The 19,602-nt window shown below is 47.7% G+C and overlaps 1 protein-coding gene across 2 annotated transcripts; it reads left to right on the top strand.

Annotated features, from left to right (window-relative positions):
* The first annotated feature begins 152 nt into the window (after positions 1 to 152).
* LOC129845948 (uroporphyrinogen-III synthase-like) lies at positions 153 to 19,235 on the top strand. 2 transcript variants are annotated; one of them, XM_055913929.1, is made up of 10 exons: positions 153 to 251; positions 857 to 940; positions 2,007 to 2,090; positions 6,903 to 6,999; positions 7,203 to 7,277; positions 16,814 to 16,888; positions 17,885 to 17,968; positions 18,403 to 18,488; positions 18,618 to 18,716; positions 18,841 to 19,235. In XM_055913929.1, exons 2-10 carry the CDS (start codon positions 878 to 880, stop codon positions 18,961 to 18,963), a joined length of 786 nt encoding a protein of 261 aa, XP_055769904.1. In that variant the 5' UTR covers positions 153 to 251; positions 857 to 877; the 3' UTR covers positions 18,964 to 19,235. The 2 variants fall into 2 exon arrangements, with proteins under 2 accessions (XP_055769904.1, XP_055769905.1); XM_055913930.1 differs by lacking the exon at positions 2,007 to 2,090.
* Positions 19,236 to 19,602: the final 367 nt, after the last annotated feature.

The following is a 19,602-nucleotide window of genomic DNA, read 5'->3' as shown; positions in this document are numbered from 1 at the left end:
AATGGAATAAACCATTTTGATGAAAGGGGAAATATATTGTATCTAAATTATTGTTTAAATATGTTAGAATATTGTTTACTGAACTGTTCCAGAAGAAAAAACAACACGACTACTTTCTTTAATTGTAACTGTAGTGATAACATTCATTGTTATTGCTCAAGTATTATTCTAACAAAACATGACTATTTTGTTGTCCCCCTATTTCCTCGTTTTAGTAGTAGCCATGAAGCCAGCTGGAGGAAGAGCTTGAGGTACAGTGTTTGTGTACATCCGATTTTTGTTGATTTTCTACGGTTTCTGTTAATTTTCTGTTGACTTGAAAACGAAAACTAGTTAGCTCAATAGTTAAGCATGATAAATATTGTGTGTGCAGTTGTTATTGTTTTATGGTTGCGCCAACGAAGCCAAGTAATGTGTCGCCTTGGCTCACAAGAAGTGACAGCTCCATATTTGAATTGTATCGCATAACATAACAGCTTTGCAAGTACATAAAACGTACAGTACACTGGTGCATGAGATACCTGAGCTCTACAGCTGACTGAATAACACCGCATGCCTCTAATTGATAAATAGTCCAAGCAATGAAAACAGTTGATTCATGGCTCAACAGCATTGTTATCAGTAGGCGACATATGACAGGCGCTGGGTGTAACGTTAGCCTAGCTATGGGTTACACCCCCGTCAACCTTCTGTTCTGAAGCTACTGCACAGGATCAGTCATTCAGTTTATAATCTTACTAAATAGAGTAAATCTGCATTGGGTGGATTTTATTATTATTTTGTTTGTCGATTTTCATCATTGACCTCGTTGCTGACGGTAACATTAAGTTGTATCCCGTCTTGTCTTATTCCACAGGGCTCTGAGTCATCTGTCGAAATGCATGTGCTGCTTCTGAAAGAACCAAGAGAGGGAGGCTCTGGACCAGATCCTTACATCAAGGTATAGTAGAGAAACATATTTTGTATTGATATTTGCAGCTGGCATGTGCATTCTATTCTGTTCTATTCAATCCTATTCTACTCTACACCTATTAAAATCCATTATAGGACTGGTGGTTCTAATGCTGAATGCTGATTGGTTAAAACCGCATTCCAGCCGGTGTCGGTTCCATAAATTACCACCTGCTAAATCTATGACGTTAAAAGCCTATTTACTCTGTTCCACCTGACTGTTGCAATCCACTGTCTCATCAGCCCAGCCAGGCAATTTATAAAATTGATCTCCACTTATAAAAAGCATCTAGACATTATCTCACATTACTTTTAGACTAACATGTAGTTTTCAACAGCAGATGTTTTATATAAACCTTGCTGTCTGTCTCTCCGACATTCAGTTTTCAACAGAGGATGTTTTGTATAAACCTTGCTGTCTGTCTCTCTGACATTCAGTTTTCAACAGCAGATGTTTTATATAAACCTTACTGTCTGTCTCTCCGACATTCAGTTTTCAACAGCAGATGTTTTATATAAACCTTGCTGTCTGTCTCTCCGACATTCAGTTTTCAACAGAGGATGTTTTATATAAACCTTGCTGTCTGTCTCTCTGACATTCAGTTTTCAACAGCAGATGTTTTATATAAACCTTACTGTCTGTCTCTCCGACATTCAGTTTTCAACAGCAGATGTTTTATATAAACCTTACTGTCTGTCTCTCCGACATTCAGTTTTCAACAGCAGATGTTTTGTATAAACCTTGCTGTCTGTCTCTCTGACATTCAGTTTTCAACAGCAGATGTTTTGTATAAACCTTGCTGTCTGTCTCTCCGACATTCAGTTTTCAGCAGAGGATGTTTTATATAAACCTTGCTGTCTGTCTCTCCGACATTTGCAACATTGTTTCAATATTCAAATTCAAAGGAACGATTTGCCAATAACAAACACCCGTCACAATATAGCCTCGAGACACCGGCTTCTCGGGCATTATAACCTAAATGTATAGTGGGTGACTGTGTAACAGTGAAATCGATTTGATATGATTTACAGAACTCTCAACTTTGTACTTACAGGAGCTGGCATCCCGTGGACACAAAGCAACCTTAATTCCTGTGCTGTCTTTTACATTTGTTTCCTTGAACACTTTGTCAGACAAGGTGAATACCATTTATATACCTCAAAGTGTTGATTTTAAGATCGAAAGTTTGGTAACGTTTTACTGGGAACGCCAAGCGTCATAATGCGGTATGACACGGTCATAACCATGTCAAAATATGTCATAACAGCTGACATAACTTGTCATAACCTGTCATAATATGGTTATAACACTGTCATGACACATATATATTTAGACCTATTGCGTTACTTTATGGCTGGTTATGAAACCTACATAAGAGTGTCAAAACCCGTAAAACCTACCAAGGTAGTTACTTTATGGCTGGTTATGACACTGACTAAACCTACCAAGGTAGTTACTTTATGGCTGGTTATGACACTGACTAAACCTACCAAGGTAGTTACTTTATGGCTGGTTAGGACACTGACTAAACCTACCAAGGTAGTTACTTTATGGCTGGTTAGGACACTGACTAAACCTACCAAGGTAGTTACTTTATGGCTGGTTATGACACTGACTAAACCTACCAAGGTAGTTACTTTATGGCTGGTTATGACACTGACTAAACCTACCAAGGTAGTTACTTTATGGCTGGTTATGACACTGACTAAACCTACCAAGGTAGTTACTTTATGGCTGGTTATGACACTGACTAAACCTACCAAGGTAGTTACTTTATGGCTGGTTAGGACACTGACTAAACCTACCAAGGTAGTTACTTTATGGCTGGTTATGACACTGACTAAACCTACCAAGGTAGTTACTTTATGGCTGGTTAGGACACTGACTAAACCTACCAAGGTAGTTACTTTATGGCTGGTTATGACACTGACTAAACCTACCAAGGTAGTTACTTTATGGCTGGTTAGGACACTGACTAAACCTACCAAGGTTAGTTACTTTATGGCTGGTTAGGACACTGACTAAACCTACCAAGGTTAGTTACTTTATGGCTGGTTAGGACACTGACTAAACCTACCAAGGTAGTTACTTTATGGCTGGTTAGGACACTGACTAAACCTACCATGATAGTTACTTTATGGCTGGTTAGGACACTGACTAAACCTACCAAGGTAGTTACTTTATGGCTGGTTAGGACACTGACTAAACCTACCATGATAGTTACTTTATGGCTGGTTAGGTCACTGACTAAACCTACCAATGTAGTTACTTTATGGCTGGTTAGGACACTGACTAAACCTACCATGATAGTTACTTTATGGCTGGTTAGGACACTGACTAAACCTACCATGATAGTTACTTTATGGCTGGTTAGGTCACTGACTAAACCTACCAATGTAGTTACTTTATGGCTGGTTAGGACACTGACTAAACCTACCAAGGTAGTTACTTTATGGCTGGTTATGACACTGACTAAACCTACCAAGGTAGTTACTTTATGGCTGGTTATGACACTGACTAAACCTACCAAGGTAGTTACTTTATGGCTGGTTATGACACTGACTAAACCTACCAAGGTAGTTACTTTATGGCTGGTTATGACACTGACTAAACCTACCAAGGTAGTTACTTTATGGCTGGTTAGGACACTGACTAAACCTACCTCACAAGGTAGAACATTCCATTCCATCATAGCCTACTGGTCAACAGTATGTTTATGATATACAATAGTTTATGAAATTGACCATATTAAATTATCTTTATAATTGCACACAAATTGATGTCAGACATGCAGCTACCCATAATGCTCTATTGTTGATGGCTGGGATGAATGCAGGAGCAGATTTCAGGAGCAGGACAAGACACCTTTTTTGACTGATTGACGTAAGGGTGTGTACGTGATAGGTCTGCCTGGCTTTATTGGCTTGTAGGATTATGATGTACATAATGCTTCTTGACAGTGTCATATAGTGTATTTTCTGCAAATTATTTAAAATACGATGGAATAAAAAAACACGACTGTAAAGAATTAATAATTACAACAACAACAACAAAGAAACAAACTTTCAAAACGAAAGGAAACTTCTTGGCAGGGAAAAACACATTTGAATAAATGTGGGTTTTTTACACTCTTATGTAGGTGTCATAACCAGCCATAAAATAACGCAATATATTTAACAACAGGTGTATATATAAGGGTCATGACAGTGTTATGACCATGTTATGACAGGTTATGAATAAGTTATGACATGGTTATTACTACGTCATGACGTGTTTATGACACTGGGTGTCAAGTAAAGTGTTCCTGAACGTTGTACTGTTTGGTTTCTTGTTTAGTCGTCGTTATACAGCTGTTCTCTGCTCCTCCTACGGCTGTTCTCTACTCCTCCTACGGCTGTTCTCTGCTCCTCCTACGGCTGTTCTCTACTCCTCCTACGGCTGTTCTCTACTCCTCCTACGGCTGTTCTCTGCTCCTCCTACGGCTGTTCTCTACTCCTCCTACGGCTGTTCTCTACTCCTCCTACGGCTGTTCTCTGCTCCTCCTACGGCTGTTCTCTACTCCTCCTACGGCTGTTCTCTACTCCTCCTACGGCTGTTCTCTACTCCTCCTACGGCTGTTCTCTACTCCTCCTACAGCTGTTCTCTACTCCTCCTACAGCTGTTCTCTACTCCTCCTACAGCTGTTCTCTGCTCCTCCTACAGCTGTTCTCTGCTCCTCCTACAGCTGTTCTCTGCTCCTCCTACAGCTGTTCTCTGCTCCTCCTACAGCTGTTCTCTGCTCCTCCTACAGCTGTTCTCTGCTCCTCCTACAGCTGTTCTCTGCTCCTCCTACGGCTGTTCTCTGCTCCTCCTACGGCTGTTCTCTACTCCTCCTACGGCTGTTCTCTGCTCCACCTACGGCTGTTCTCTACTCCTCCTACGGCTGTTCTCTACTCCTCCTACAGCTGTTCTCTGCTCCTCCTGCAGCTGTTCTCTGCTCCTCCTACGGCTGTTCTCTGCTCCTCCTACGGCTGTTCTCTGCTCCTCCTACGGCTGTTCTCTACTCCTCCTACGGCTGTTCTCTACTCCTCCTACGGCTGTTCTCTACTCCTCCTACGGCTGTTCTCTGCTCCTCCTACGGCTGTTCTCTGCTCCTCCTACAGCTGTTCTCTACTCCTCCTACAGCTGTTCTCTGCTCCTCCTACAGCTGTTCTCTGCTCCTCCTACAGCTGTTCTCTGCTCCTCCTACAGCTGTTCTCTACTCCTCCTACAGCTGTTCTCTACTCCTCCTACAGCTGTTCTCTACTCCTCCTACAGCTGTTCTCTGCTCCTCCTACGGCTGTTCTCTACTCCTCCTACAGCTGTTCTCTACTCCTCCTACAGCTGTTCTCTACCCCTCCTACAGCTGTTCTCTGCTCCTCCTACAGCTGTTCTCTGCTCCTCCTACAGCTGTTCTCTGCTCCTCCTACGGCTGTTCTCTGCTCCTCCTACGGCTGTTCTCTGCTCCTCCTACGGCTGTTCTCTGCTCCTCCTACGGCTGTTCTCTGCTCCTCCTACGGCTGTTCTCTACTCCTCCTACGGCTGTTCTCTACTCCTCCTACGGCTGTTCTCTGCTCCTCCTACGGCTGTTCTCTACTCCTCCTACGGCTGTTCTCTGCTCCTCCTACGGCTGTTCTCTGCTCCTCCTACAGCTGTTCTCTGCTCCTCCTACAGCTGTTCTCTACTCCTCCTACAGCTGTTCTCTACTCCTCCTACAGCTGTTCTCTACTCCTCCTACAGCTGTTCTCTGCTCCTCCTACGGCTGTTCTCTACTCCTCCTACAGCTGTTCTCTACTCCTCCTACAGCTGTTCTCTACTCCTCCTACAGCTGTTCTCTGCTCCTCCTACAGCTGTTCTCTACTCCTCCTACGGCTGTTCTCTACTCCTCCTACGGCTGTTCTCTACTCCTCCTACGGCTGTTCTCTACTCCTCCTACGGCTGTTCTCTACTCCTACGGCTGTTCTCTACTCCTCCTACGGCTGTTCTCTACTCCTCCTACGGCTGTTCTCTACTCCTCCTACAGCTGTTCTCTACTCCTCCTACGGCTGTTCTCTACTCCTCCTACGGCTGTTCTCTACTCCTCCTACGGCTGTTCTCTACTCCTCCTACGGCTGTTCTCTACTCCTCCTACGGCTGTTCTCTACTCCTCCTACGGCTGTTCTCTGCTCCTCCTACGGCTGTTCTCTGCTCCTCCTACGGCTGTTCTCTGCTCCTCCTACGGCTGTTCTCTGCTCCTCCTACGGCTGTTCTCTGCTCCTCCTACGGCTGTTCTCTGCTCCTCCTACGGCTGTTCTCTGCTCCTCCTACGGCTGTTCTCTGCTCCTCCTACGGCTGTTCTCTGCTCCTCCTACGGCTGTTCTCTGCTCCTCCTACGGCTGTTCTCTGCTCCTCCTACGGCTGTTCTCTGCTCCTCCTACGGCTGTTCTCTGCTCCTCCTACGGCTGTTCTCTGCTCCTCCTACGGCTGTTCTCTGCTCCTCCTACGGCTGTTCTCTGCTCCTCCTACGGCTGTTCTCTGCTCCTCCTACGGCTGTTCTCTGCTCCTCCTACGGCTGTTCTCTGCTCCTCCTACGGCTGTTCTCTGCTCCTCCTACGGCTGTTCTCTGCTCCTCCTACGGCTGTTCTCTGCTCCTCCTACGGCTGTTCTCTGCTCCTCCTACGGCTGTTCTCTGCTCCTCCTACGGCTGTTCTCTGCTCCTCCTACGGCTGTTCTCTGCTCCTCCTACTGCTGTTCTCTGCTCCTCCTACGGCTGTTCTCTACTCCTCCTACGGCTGTTCTCTGCTCCTCCTACGGCTGTTCTCTACTCCTCCTACTGCTGTTCTCTGCTCCTCCTACAGCTGTTCACTGTTCTCTGCTCCTCCTACAGCTGTTCTCTGCTCCTCCCACAGCTGTTCTCTACTCCTCCTACAGCTGTTCTCTACTCCTCCTACAGCTGTTTCAGCCAGAACAACATGGCGGGCTGATTTTTACCAGCCCGAGGGCGGTCGAGGCAGTCAAAATGTGTCTTGAAGATGATGAAAGAACGGAACGTGAGTAGATCCTCATGTGAAGTTTTAAACAACGTTCTGTAAAAATGCCGCCCCCCCCCGTCGTCAACAAATTGTCATTGTTAGGAAAGGAATGGGCCTCTTGTGCCTTAGTCTCGTGCGTTTTCAGACGGACCTAAGTCAACACGAGTTAGTGTGTGTAAGATACTCATTTTTAATGTCTGTTATACGTTTTTCTATTCTAGAGTGGAACAAGGACATTAAAGACAAATGGAATGCCAAGTCCATCTATGTTGTTGGAAAGGCTACTGCAGCGTTAGGTGAGTCATTGATCGCCAACATTGTGTAAACTTACTGGCATTAAACACTTCTGTTCAGCATGGAGTTCTTTGTAGTTTACAACGCCCTTCATGTCTCTTAAGTCTCTCCTTTGTTTCACTGAGAGGATCTTGTCATTGGTCACTTGGAGGCCTAGTTATATCAAAAAATAATAACACCTGGGATATATACTGTAAACTCAGTGGCCAGTTTATTAGGTACACCCATCTAGTACTGGGTAGGACACCTCTTTGCCTCCAGAACAGCCTGAATTCTCAGGGGAATGGAAACCGTTGCTCAATTGGTATCAAGGAACCTAACGTGTGCCAGGAAAGCATTCCCCACACCTTTACACCACCGTCACCAGCCTGTACCGTTGACACCAGACACCATTACACCACCGTCACCAGCCTGTACCGTTGACATCAGGCACCATTACACCACCGTCACCAGCCTGTACCGTTGACACCAGGCACCATTACACCACCGCCACCAGCCTGTACCGTTGACATCAGGCACCATTACACCACCGTCACCAGCCTGTACCGTTGACACCAGGCACCATTACACCACCGCCACCAGTCTGTACCGTTGACACCAGGCACCATTACACCACCGCCACCAGCCTGTACCGTTGACACCAGGCACCATTACACCACCGCCACCAGCCTGTACCGTTGACATCAGGCACCATTACACCACCGTCACCAGCCTGTACCGTTGACACCAGGCACCATTACACCACCGTCACCAGCCTGTACCGTTGACACCAGGCACCATTACACCACCGCCACCAGCCTGTACCGTTGACATCAGGCACCATTACACCACCGCCACCAGCCTGTACCGTTGACACCAGGCACCATTACACCACCGTCACCAGCCTGTACCGTTGACACCAGGCACCATTACACCACCGTCACCAGCCTGTACCGTTGACACCAGGCACCATTACACCACCGCCACCAGCCTGTACCGTTGACACCAGGCACCATTACACCACCGTCACCAGCCTGTACCGTTGACATCAGGCACCATTACACCACCGCCACCAGCCTGTACCGTTGACATCAGGCACCATTACACCACCGCCACCAGCCTGTACCGTTGACATCAGGCACCATTACACCACCGTCACCAGCCTGTACCGTTAACATCAGGCACCATTACACCACCGCCACCAGCCTGTACCGTTGACATCAGGCACCATTACACCACCGCCACCAGCCTGTACCGTTGACACCAGGCACCATTACACCACCGCCACCAGCCTGTACCGTTGACATCAGGCACCATTACACCACCGCCACCAGCCTGTACCGTTGACATCAGGCACCATTACACCACCGTCACCAGCCTGTACCGTTGACACCAGACACCATTACATCACCGCCACCAGCCTGTACCGTTGACATCAGGCACCATTACACCACCGTCACCAGCCTGTACCGTTGGCACCATTACACCACCGTCACCAGCCTGTACCGTTGACATCAGGCACCATTACACCACCGTCACCAGCCTGTACCGTTGGCACCATTACACCACCGTCACCAGCCTGTACCGTTGACACCAGACACCATTACACCACCGTCACCAGCCTGTACCGTTGACACCAGGCACCATTACACCACCGCCACCAGCCTGTACCGTTGGCACCATTACACCACCACCACCAGCCTGTACCGTTGACACCAGGCACCATTACACCACCGCCACCAGCCTGTACCGTTGGCACCATTACACCACCGTCACCAGCCTGTACCGTTGACACCAGGCACCATTACACCACCGCCACCAGCCTGTACCGTTGACACCAGGCACCATTACACCACCGCCACCAGCCTGTACCGTTGACACCAGGCACCATTACACCACCGTCACCAGCCTGTACCGTTGACATCAGGCACCATTACACCACCGTCACCAGCCTGTACCGTTGACACCAGGCACCATTACACCACCGTCACCAGCCTGTACCGTTGACACCAGGCACCATTACACCACCGCCACCAGCCTGTACCGTTGACACCAGGCACCATTACACCACCGCCACCAGCCTGTACCGTTGACATCAGGCACCATTACACCACCGCCACCAGCCTGTACCGTTGGCACCATTACACCACCGTCACCAGCCTGTACCGTTGACACCAGGCACCATTACACCACCGTCACCAGCCTGTACCGTTGACACCAGGCACCATTACACCACCGTCACCAGCCTGTACCGTTGACATCAGGCACCATTACACCACCGTCACCAGCCTGTACCGTTGGCACCAGGCACCATTACACCACCGCCACCAGCCTGTACCGTTGACACCATTACACCACCGCCACCAGCCTGTACCGTTGACATCAGGCACCATTACACCACCGTCACAAGCCTGTACCGTTGACATCAGGCACCATTACACCACCGTCACCAGCCTGTACCGTTGACATCAGGCACCATTACACCACCGTCACCAGCCTGTACCGTTGACATCAGGCACCATTACACCACCGTCACCAGCCTGTACCGTTGACACCAGGCACCATTACACCACCGTCACCAGCCTGTACCGTTGACACCAGACACCATTACACCACCGTCACCTGCCTGTACCGTTGACACCAGGCAGGATGGGGGCCATGGACTCATACTGCTTACACCAAATCATGACTCTGCCATCAGCATGACTCAACAGGAACCGTGATTCATCGGACCAGGCAATGTGTTTTTCCCCTCCTCAATTGTCCAGAGTTGTTGGTGATCGAAGTGCCCACTGGAGCCGCTTCTTCTTGTTTTTAGCTGATTGGAGGAGAACCCGGTGTGGTCGTCTGTAGGGCTGTGGTCGTCTGTAGGGCTGTGGTCGTCTGTAGGGCTGTGGTCGTCTGTAGGGCTGTGGTCGCCCTGTAGGGCTGTGGTCGCCCTGTAGGGCTGTGGTCGTCTGTAGGGCTGTGGTCGTCTGTAGGGCTGTGGTCGCCCTGTAGGGCTGTGGTCGTCTGTAGGGCTGTGGTCGTCTGTAGGGCTGTGGTCGTCTGTAGGGCTGTGGTCGTCTGTAGGGCTGTGGTCGTCTGTAGGGCTGTGGTCGTCTGTAGGGCTGTGGTCGCCCTGTAGGGCTGTGGTCGTCTGTAGGGCTGTGGTCGTCTGTAGGGCTGTGGTCGCCCTGTAGGGCTGTGGTCGTCTGTAGGGCTGTGGTCGTCTGGAGGGCTGTGGTCGCCCTGTAGGGCTGTGGTCGTCTGTAGGGCTGTGGTCGTCTGTAGGGTTGTGGTCGCCCTGTAGGGCTGTGGTCGTCTGTAGGGCTGTGTTATGTTCCTTGCCTCAGGCTGCACAGCTGTTCTGTCATCAAGTGACCAGACTATTCTCACTTGAATTTTGTCTTTACTAATATGTCAAAATTGTTTCGATTTAGAATGGGTCATTTATCAATGGACAGGGACAGGAACAGGAACAGGGGGCAGGGACAGGGACAGGGACAGGAACAGGAACAGGGGGCAGGGACAGGGAGCAGGGACAGGAACAGGGACAGGGGGCAGGAACAGGGGGCAGGGACAGGAACAGGGACAGGGGGCAGGGACAGGAACAGGGGGCAGGAACAGGGGGCAGGAACAGGGACAGGAACAGGAACAGGGGGCAGGGACAGGAACAGGGGGCAGGGACAGGAACAGGGACAGGGGACAGGGACAGGAACAGGAACAGGAACAGGAACAGGGGGCAGGAACAGGGACAGGAACAGGAACAGGGGCAGGAACAGGAACAGGGGGCAGGAACAGGAACCAGGAACAGGAACAGGAACAGGGGGCAGGAACAGGGGACAGGAACAGGGGCAGGAACAGGAACAGGGGGCAGGAACAGGAACAGGGGGCAGGAACAGGAACAGGGGGCAGGAACAGGAACAGGGGCAGGAACAGGGGCAGGAACAGGAACAGGGGCAGGAACAGGAACAGGGACAGGAACAGGGGCAGGAACAGGAACAAGGGCAGGAACAGGAACAAGGGCAGGAACAGGGGGCAGGAACAGGGGACAGGAACAGGAACAGGGGCAGGAACAGGGGACAGGAACAGGGGCAGGAACAGGAACAGGGACAGGAACAGGAACAGGGGACAGGAACAGGGGGCAGGAACAGGGGACAGGAACAGGGGCAGGAACAGGAACAGGGACAGGAACAGGAACAGGAACAGGGGGCAGGAACAGGGACAGGGGGCAGGAACAGGAACAGGGGGCAGGAACAGGAACGGGGACAGGAACAGGGGGCAGGGGGAAAAATGACATGTCATCTGTATGCACTCCAATAGTGAATGGAAGCCGTGAGTTTTCCCACCGGTTCGTGTTGTAGTTGGGTTTTATAGCGGCGCATATTATGAGCAGCTGAGAAATACATATTAAAACCCTTATTTCACTCCATGCATCCAACGCTGTTTGAGGAGCACGCTCTCGCTGCCCGACAGGTGATATTCCACCTCAACTCTGTATGGGCTCTCCAACCTTGTTCCTGCAGCTACCCTTTGCTTCATTTTGGGAAACCAAGTCAAATCTGTTCCGGAAAATCGACAGTAACACGTTTTCACAACAAAACATACAGTATTTCACTAAACCGTTGACAGCCCGTCTGCGTGTTCGAGAAAGAAGTACAAAAGGTAATGTAAAGGTAATGTAAAGGTAATGTGTCGCCCAATTAATTATTAAAATATATTTTTTTAATTCCCATTAATAGGCAATTCAAATACAAGTTCATAAGCCTATATGCATAAGCTCTAATATGCTTATGGATGTTTTTGAAGGATTTATCACCTTAGAAAGCGCTGTCCATTTCCTTGTTGTTAGGCCTTGAAACAACATCCACATCAACCATGTTTTACACTGTTTCAACCTGCTGTTGAACGTCTTTCTTCACATTGATCATCACAGTGAGGTGAGTTTTAAAAGTAAGTTAGGCCAACTGTTTTCAACTGGGACAGTAGAGCCCTGAGTACCAGGCCATTAGGACCTGATGGAGGGACAATAGAGCCCTGAGTACCAGGCCATTAGGACCTGATGGATGGACAATAGAGCCCTGAGTACCAGGCCATTAGGACCTGATGGAGGGACAATAGAGCCCTGAGTACCAGGCCATTAGGACCTGATGGATGGACAATAGAGCCCTGAGTACCAGGCCATTAGGACCTGATGGAGGGACAGTAGAGCCCTGAGTACCAGTCCATTAGGACCTGATGGAGGGACAATAGAGCCCTGAGTACCAGGTCATTAGGACCTGATGGAGGGACAATAGAGCCCTGAGTACCAGTCCATTAGGACCTGATGGAGGGACAGTAGAGCCCTGAGTACCAGGCCATTAGGACCTGATGGAGGGACAATAGAGCCCTGAGTACCAGGCCATTAGGACCTGATGGAGGGACAATAGAGCCCTGAGTACCAGGCCATTAGGACCTGATGGAGGGACAATAGAGCCCTGAGTACCAGGCCATTAGGACCTGATGGATGGACAATAGAGCCCTGAGTACCAGGCCATTAGGACCTGATGGAGGGACAATAGAGCCCTGAGTACCAGGCCATTAGGACCTGATGGATGGACAATAGAGCCCTGAGTACCAGGCCATTAGGACCTGATGGATGGACAATAGAGCCCTGAGTACCAGGCCATTAGGACCTGATGGAGGGACAGTAGAGCCCTGAGTACCAGTCCATTAGGACCTGATGGAGGGAGAATAGAGCCCTGAGTACCAGGTCATTAGGACCTGATGGAGGGACAATAGAGCCCTGAGTACCAGTCCATTAGGACCTGATGGAGGGACAGTAGAGCCCTGAGTACCAGGCCATTAGGACCTGATGGAGGGACAATAGAGCCCTGAGTACCAGGCCATTAGGACCTGATGGATGGACAATAGAGCCCTGAGTACCAGTCCATTAGGACCTGATGGAGGGACAATAGAGCCCTGAGTACCAGGCCATTAGGACCTTGATGGTCTGTCAGCAGGTTGGGTACTACTAAAGCATGTCCATCTACGGTCATGTGGAAATGTACTGCGGTCATGACTCATGACTGCCAGTGTGGAAGTAATAAGGTCACTGCAACAGCCCTAGTCATCTGCTGCAACAGCCCTAGTCATCTGCTGCAACAGCCCTAGTCATCTGCTGCAACAGCCCTAGTCATCTGCTGCAACAGCCCTGGTCATCTGCTGCAACAGCCCTAGTCACCTGCTGCAACAGCCCTGGTCATCTGCTGCAACAGCCCTGGTCATCTATTGCAACAACCCTAGTCATCTGCTGCAACAGCCCTAGTCACCTGCTGCAACAGCCCTAGTCATCTGCTGCAACAGCCCTAGTCATCTGCTGCAACAGCCCATGTCATCTGCTGCAACAGCCCTAGTCATCTGCTGCAACAGCCCTGGTCATCTGCTGCAACAGCCCTAGTCATCTGCTGCAACAGCCCTGCAACAGCCCTAGTCATCTGCTGCAACAGCCATAGTCATCTGCTGCAACAGCCCTGCAACAAGCCCTAGTCATCTGCTGCAACAGCCCTAGTCATCTGCTGCAACAGCCCTAATCATCTGCTGCAACAGCCCTAGTCACCTGTCTGCAACAGCCCTGGTCATCTGCTGCAACAGCCCTAGTCATCTGCTGCAACAGCCCTGCAACAGCCCTAGTCATCTGCTGCAACAGCACTAGTCATCTGCTGCAACAGCCCTGCAACAAGCCCTAGTCATCTGCTGCAACAGCCCTAGTCATCTGCTGCAACAGCCCTAGTCATCTGCTGCAACAGCACTAGTCATCTGCTGCAACAGCCCTGCAACAAGCCCTAGTCATCTGCTGCAACAGCCCTAGTCATCTGCTGCAACAGCCCTAGTCATCTGCTGCAACAGCCCTAGTCATCTGCTGCAACAGCCCTAGTCATCTGCTGCAACAGCCCTAGTCATCTGCTGCAACAGCCCTGGTCACCTGCTGCAACAGCCCTGGTCATCTGCTGCAACAGCCCTAGTCATCTGCTGCAACAGCCCTAGTCATCTGCTGCAACAGCCCTAGTCATCTGCTGCAACAGCCCTAGTCATCTGCTGCAACAGCCCATGTCATCTGCTGCAACAGCCCTAGTCATCTGCTGCAACAGCCCTAGTCATCTGCTGCAACAGCCCTAGTCATCTGCTACAACAGCCCTGCAACAGCCCTAGTCATCTGCTGCAACAGCCCTAGTCATCTGCTGCAACAGCCCTAGTCACCTGCTGCAACAGCCCTGGTCATCTGCTGCAACAGCCCTAGTCATCTGCTGCAACAGCCCTAGTCATCTGCTGCAACAGCCCTAGTCATCTGCTGCAACAGCCCTAGTCATCTGCTGCAACAGCCCTAGTCATCTGCTGCAACAGCCCTAGTCATCTGCTGCAACAGCCCTAGTCATCTGCTGCAACAGCCCTAGTCATCTGCTGCAACAGCCCTAGTCATCTGCTGCAACAGCCCTGGTCATCTGCTGCAACAGCCCTAGTCATCTGCTGCAACAGCCCTGCAACAGCCCTAGTCATCTGCTGCAACAGCCCTAGTCATCTGCTGCAACAGCCCTGCAACAAGCCCTAGTCATCTGCTGCAACAGCCCTAGTCATCTGCTGCAACAGCCCTAGTCATCTGCTGCAACAGCCCTAGTCATCTGCTGCAACAGCCCTGCAACAAGCCCTAGTCATCTGCTGCAACAGCCCTAGTCATCTGCTGCAACAGCCCTAGTCATCTGCTACAACAGCCCTGCAACAGCCCTAGTCATCTGCTGCAACAGCCCTAGTCATCTGCTGCAACAGCCCTGCAACAGCCCTAGTCATCTGCTGCAACAGCCCTAGTCATCTGCTGCAACAGCCCTAGTCATCTGCTGCAACAGCCCTAGTCATCTGCTGCAACAGCCCTAGTCATCTGCTGCAACAGCCCTAGTCATCTGCTACAACAGCCCTGCAACAGCCCTAGTCATCTGCTGCAACAGCCCTAATCATCTGCTGCAACAGCCCTAGTCATCTGCTGCAACAGCCCTAGTCATCTGCTGCAACAGCCCATCTGTGACAAGGACAGAGAGTTGCGCGTTCCCAAGATGCCGTTCTGCACACCACTGTTGAACTGCGCCGTAATTTGCCTGTTTTGAGGCCCACCTGTTAGCATGCGCCGTTCTCGCCATTCTCTTCCCGAACCGTCATCAACGAGCTGTTGTCACCCACAGCACTGCCGCGGACTGGATGTTGTCTGTTTGTTGGTACCATCGTCGCTAAACCCTTAGTCGCTGTAGTGCCTGAAATGCCCAGGAGGGCGGCCGTTTCTGAGATGCTGGAACCGGCGCGTCTGGCACCAACGACCATTACACGCTCAAAGTCGTTGAGACAACTTGTTTTTCCCGTTCTAACCTTCAATCGAAACAGTAACTGAAGCATCGATGCCTGTCTGCCTGCTTTCTATAGCGAGCCACGGCCACGTGACTCACTGTCTGTAGGAGAGAACCGTTTTTTTGTGAACGGGATCGTGTACCTAATAAACTGGCAACTGAGTGTAATAAAAATAAAAAGCTGTAAATATCACAGAGTGGGCCTTTAATGAGATGGTACTAGATACAGTATGTGTGGCAGGTCACCTGGATTTCACAGCAACGTGTTAACCATGTTACCACTAGCCTGCAGTCAGCTGGAAAGGACTTTTCCACAAGTGACAGTTTACTGACATTTTGTTGCCTGTCTTTATAGAGGGCAGGTGGCAGGTGCAATACTCTCTTGGTGTCTGTACTTTTCCGTTGACCTCTGATTATTGGGAAGGAATTTACAGGGTTGTTCTGTTAGCTGAAACGTTAAAGTTTGACTGTGTTGAACTGTTACCTGCAAAAAAAAAAACGTTTTGTATAGGGTGTTCATTCCTGTGTAGCATAATGACTACTAATGTATTAATATCATAAACTACTACATTTATTAATATCATAAACTACTACATGTATTAATGTCATAAACTACTAATGTATTAATATCATAATGACTACTAATGTATTAATGTCATAAACTACTAATGTATTAATGTCAAACTACTAATATATTAATATAAACTACTAATGTATTAATGTCATAAACTACTACATGTATTAATATCATAAACTACTATATGTATTAATGTCATAAACTACTACATGTATTAATGTCATAATGAATACTAATGTATTAATATCATAAACTACTACATTTATTAATGTCATAAACTACTAATGTATTAATATCATAATGACTACTAATGTATTAATGTCATAAACTACTAATGTATTAATATAAACTACTACATGTATTAATGTCATAATGAATACTAATGTATTAATATCATAAACTACTACATTTATTAATGTCATAAACTACTAATGTATTAATATCATAATGACTACTAATGTATTAATGTCATAAACTACTAATGTATTAATATAAACTACTACATGTATTAATGTCATAAACTACTAATATATTAATATAAACTACTACATGTATTAATGTCATAAGATGAAAAGTAGATTTCTGTTTGGTATTGTATTTCAGTAATCAGTTGTCTGTTTTTCTTCCGTAGTGGGAGACCTAGGTCTGATCCCCCTGGGAGAGGACACTGGGACTGCAGACGTTCTCTCCCGCCTCATCCTTCAACGTACGACAGTCATTTATCTTTTTAAATGCAACGACACCGAACAACAATATAAACGCAACATGTAAAGTGTTGGTCCCATGTTTCATGAGTTGAAATAAAAGATCCCATAAATGTTCCATACGCACAAAAAGCTTATTTCTCTCAAATTTTGTGCACAAATTTGTTTACATCCCTGTTAGTGAACATTTCTCTGTTGCCACGATAACCCAGTTTTGGCACACAGCACAATGCCACAGATGTCTCAAGTTTTGAGGGAACGTGCAATTGGTATGCTGACTGCAGGAATGTCCACCAGAGCTGTTGCCAGATAATTTAATGTTAATTTCTCTACCATAAGCCGCCTCCAGTGTTGTTTTAGAGAATTTGGCAGTACGTCCAACCGGCCTCACAAGCTCATCTGCGTGCAAGTTATCCTCACCAGGGTCTTGTCCTGACTGCAGTTTGGTGTCGTAATCGACTTCAGTGGGGAAATGCTCACATTCGAGGGCCACTGGCACCCTGGGGAAGTGTTCTCTTCCTGGAAGCTGAAAATGTCCCAGTTCTTCCATGGCCTACTGCATACTCACCAGACATGTCACCTGTTTGAGCATGTTTGGGATGCTCTGGATCGACGTGTACGACAGCGTGTTCCAGTTCCCGCCAATATCCAGCAACTTGGCACAGCCATTGAAGAGGAGTGGGACAACATTCCACAGGCCACAATCAACAGCCTGATCACCTCTATGTGAAGGAAATGTGTTGCTCTGAATGAGGCAAATGGTGGTCACACCAGATACTGACTGGTTTTCTGATCCACGCCACTAACACTTTTTTAAAGGTATCTGCGACCAACAGATGCATATCTGTATTTCCAGTTATGTGAAATCCATAGATGAATTCATTTCAATTGACTGATTTCGTTTTTATGAACTGTAACTCAGTAAAATCTTTGAAATTGTTGCATATTGTGTTTTATATTGAGCTAGCTAACATTAGCCACATTCTGGCTCGATATAGGAGAGGACACCAGTATATTACCACTTCTCTTCCCCTGTGGTTCCATTAAAAGAGAAGTTTTACCTACTGCTTTGAGGGAAAACGGTAAGTTTCCTTTATTACGACTTACTATTACGACTTACGGCCTCCTGGGTGGCGCAGTGGTCTAGGGCACTGCATCGCAGTGCTAGCTGCGCCACCAGAGTCTCTGGGTTTGCGCCCAGGTTCTGTCGCAGCCGGCCGCAACCGGGAGGTCCGTGGGGCGACGCACAATTGGCATAGCGTCGTCCGGGTTAGGGAGGGTTTGGCCGGTAGGGATATCCTTGTCTCAGTATGTAAAAATGTAAAATGTAATAAAATGTATGCACTCTACTGTAAGTCGCTCTGGATAAGAGCGTCTGCTAAATGACTAAAATGTAAAATGTTACTTAAATGCATTATAACTCATCTTTTTTAATACCCATGAATACTGTACTATTTACAAGGTAGTATCTAATACCATAGGTGACATTCATTTCATGTTCGTTTTTTTTTTTTAGGAGTTCCTCTAGACACACTGATGGTTTATCAGACAGCTCAACATCCTGACCTGGAGAAGAACCTAAAGAACCATTTTACAGAGCAGGTACAGGAAGCGTCAACAAGCGGGACTTTTCCCCTCAAAACACTGTCCCGTATATCCGTTGTGATGTTGTTATCGTTCGGAAACAGTTATACCACTAATCATCACGGTTTGGGCTCGGTTCACACACAGGGTGTTCCAGCCAGCATTGCTTTCTTCAGCCCGTCGGGAGTCAAGTTTTGTTTGGAAACGGTGAGACGACTGTCAGGTGAACAACTGAAGCAGATCAAGGTAAAAAAAAACATTCCTTTTTTCCCCCCGATGTAACTTTAAGTGACTGTGGATATCTTCTTAGAGCTTGTGATTGCTATTATACTGCCAATACAGTTGAACTTAATGTTGTGTTGTCTTCCAGTTTGCAGCCATAGGACCCACCACAGCAGATGCCATGACAGCAGAGGGGCTATCGGTCAGCTGCTCCGCAGACAAACCTACAGCTGAGCACCTAGCCACAGGGATAGCAAAGGCTCTACAGTGACAGACTGACGAGACAGACCACAAACCCCATCACTTTCTCAATCAACCTCTGTGAAATGGATTGTGGTATTGCATTCTTTGGGATTGATTTATCTCTGTGAAGTATTTGCTATTATTTGTGGCTTTTTTATGTCATATTTTGATCCCGTTAACCATCTGTATATTTATTATATTGTCATGTGTTGTTGTGCACCAGATATTGTAATGCTTTATGCCTATTTGTTGACACTGAATGTATCAAATCATGCTCTTATAAACTTGTGAATATACTGATGGAAGTATTGTTTTTATGGTAAAACATTGAGACAATTATTTTATTGTGCCACTCTAGGCAGGTAGCCTAGTGGTTAGTGTTTAATCCCCTAGCTGACAGCTGACGAGGTAAACATCTGTCTTTCTGCCCCTGAACAAGGCAGTTAAACCGCTGTTCCCCGGTAGGCCGTCATTGTAAATAAGAATTTCTTCTGACTTGCCTAGTTAAATAAAGGTTAAATAAATATATATATATATATATATATATATATATATATATATATATATATATATATATGAAAAAGGAGCACACATTGATATGTATATACACTGCTCAAAAAAATAAAGGGAACACTTAAACAACACAATGTAACTCCAAGTCAATCAC

The sequence above is a fragment of the Salvelinus fontinalis genome, unplaced genomic scaffold, assembly GCF_029448725.1.
Source record: "Salvelinus fontinalis isolate EN_2023a unplaced genomic scaffold, ASM2944872v1 scaffold_0410, whole genome shotgun sequence".
NCBI classification, from domain to species: domain Eukaryota; kingdom Metazoa; phylum Chordata; class Actinopteri; order Salmoniformes; family Salmonidae; genus Salvelinus; species Salvelinus fontinalis.
This window is presented reverse-complemented; position numbering and strand designations above follow the sequence as displayed.

Bases quoted from the DNA above. Each gene is read 5' to 3' on its own strand.
- LOC129845948 (XM_055913929.1), top strand. From the start codon at position 878: ATGCATGTGCTGCTTCTGAAAGAACCAAGAGAGGGAGGCTCTGGACCA. The intron at 941-2,006 runs GTATAGTAGAGA...TTGTACTTACAG, and splicing joins GACCAGATCCTTACATCAAG to GAGCTGGCATCCCGTGGACA. The intron at 7,278-16,813 runs GTGAGTCATTGA...TTTCTTCCGTAG, and splicing joins AAAGGCTACTGCAGCGTTAG to TGGGAGACCTAGGTCTGATC.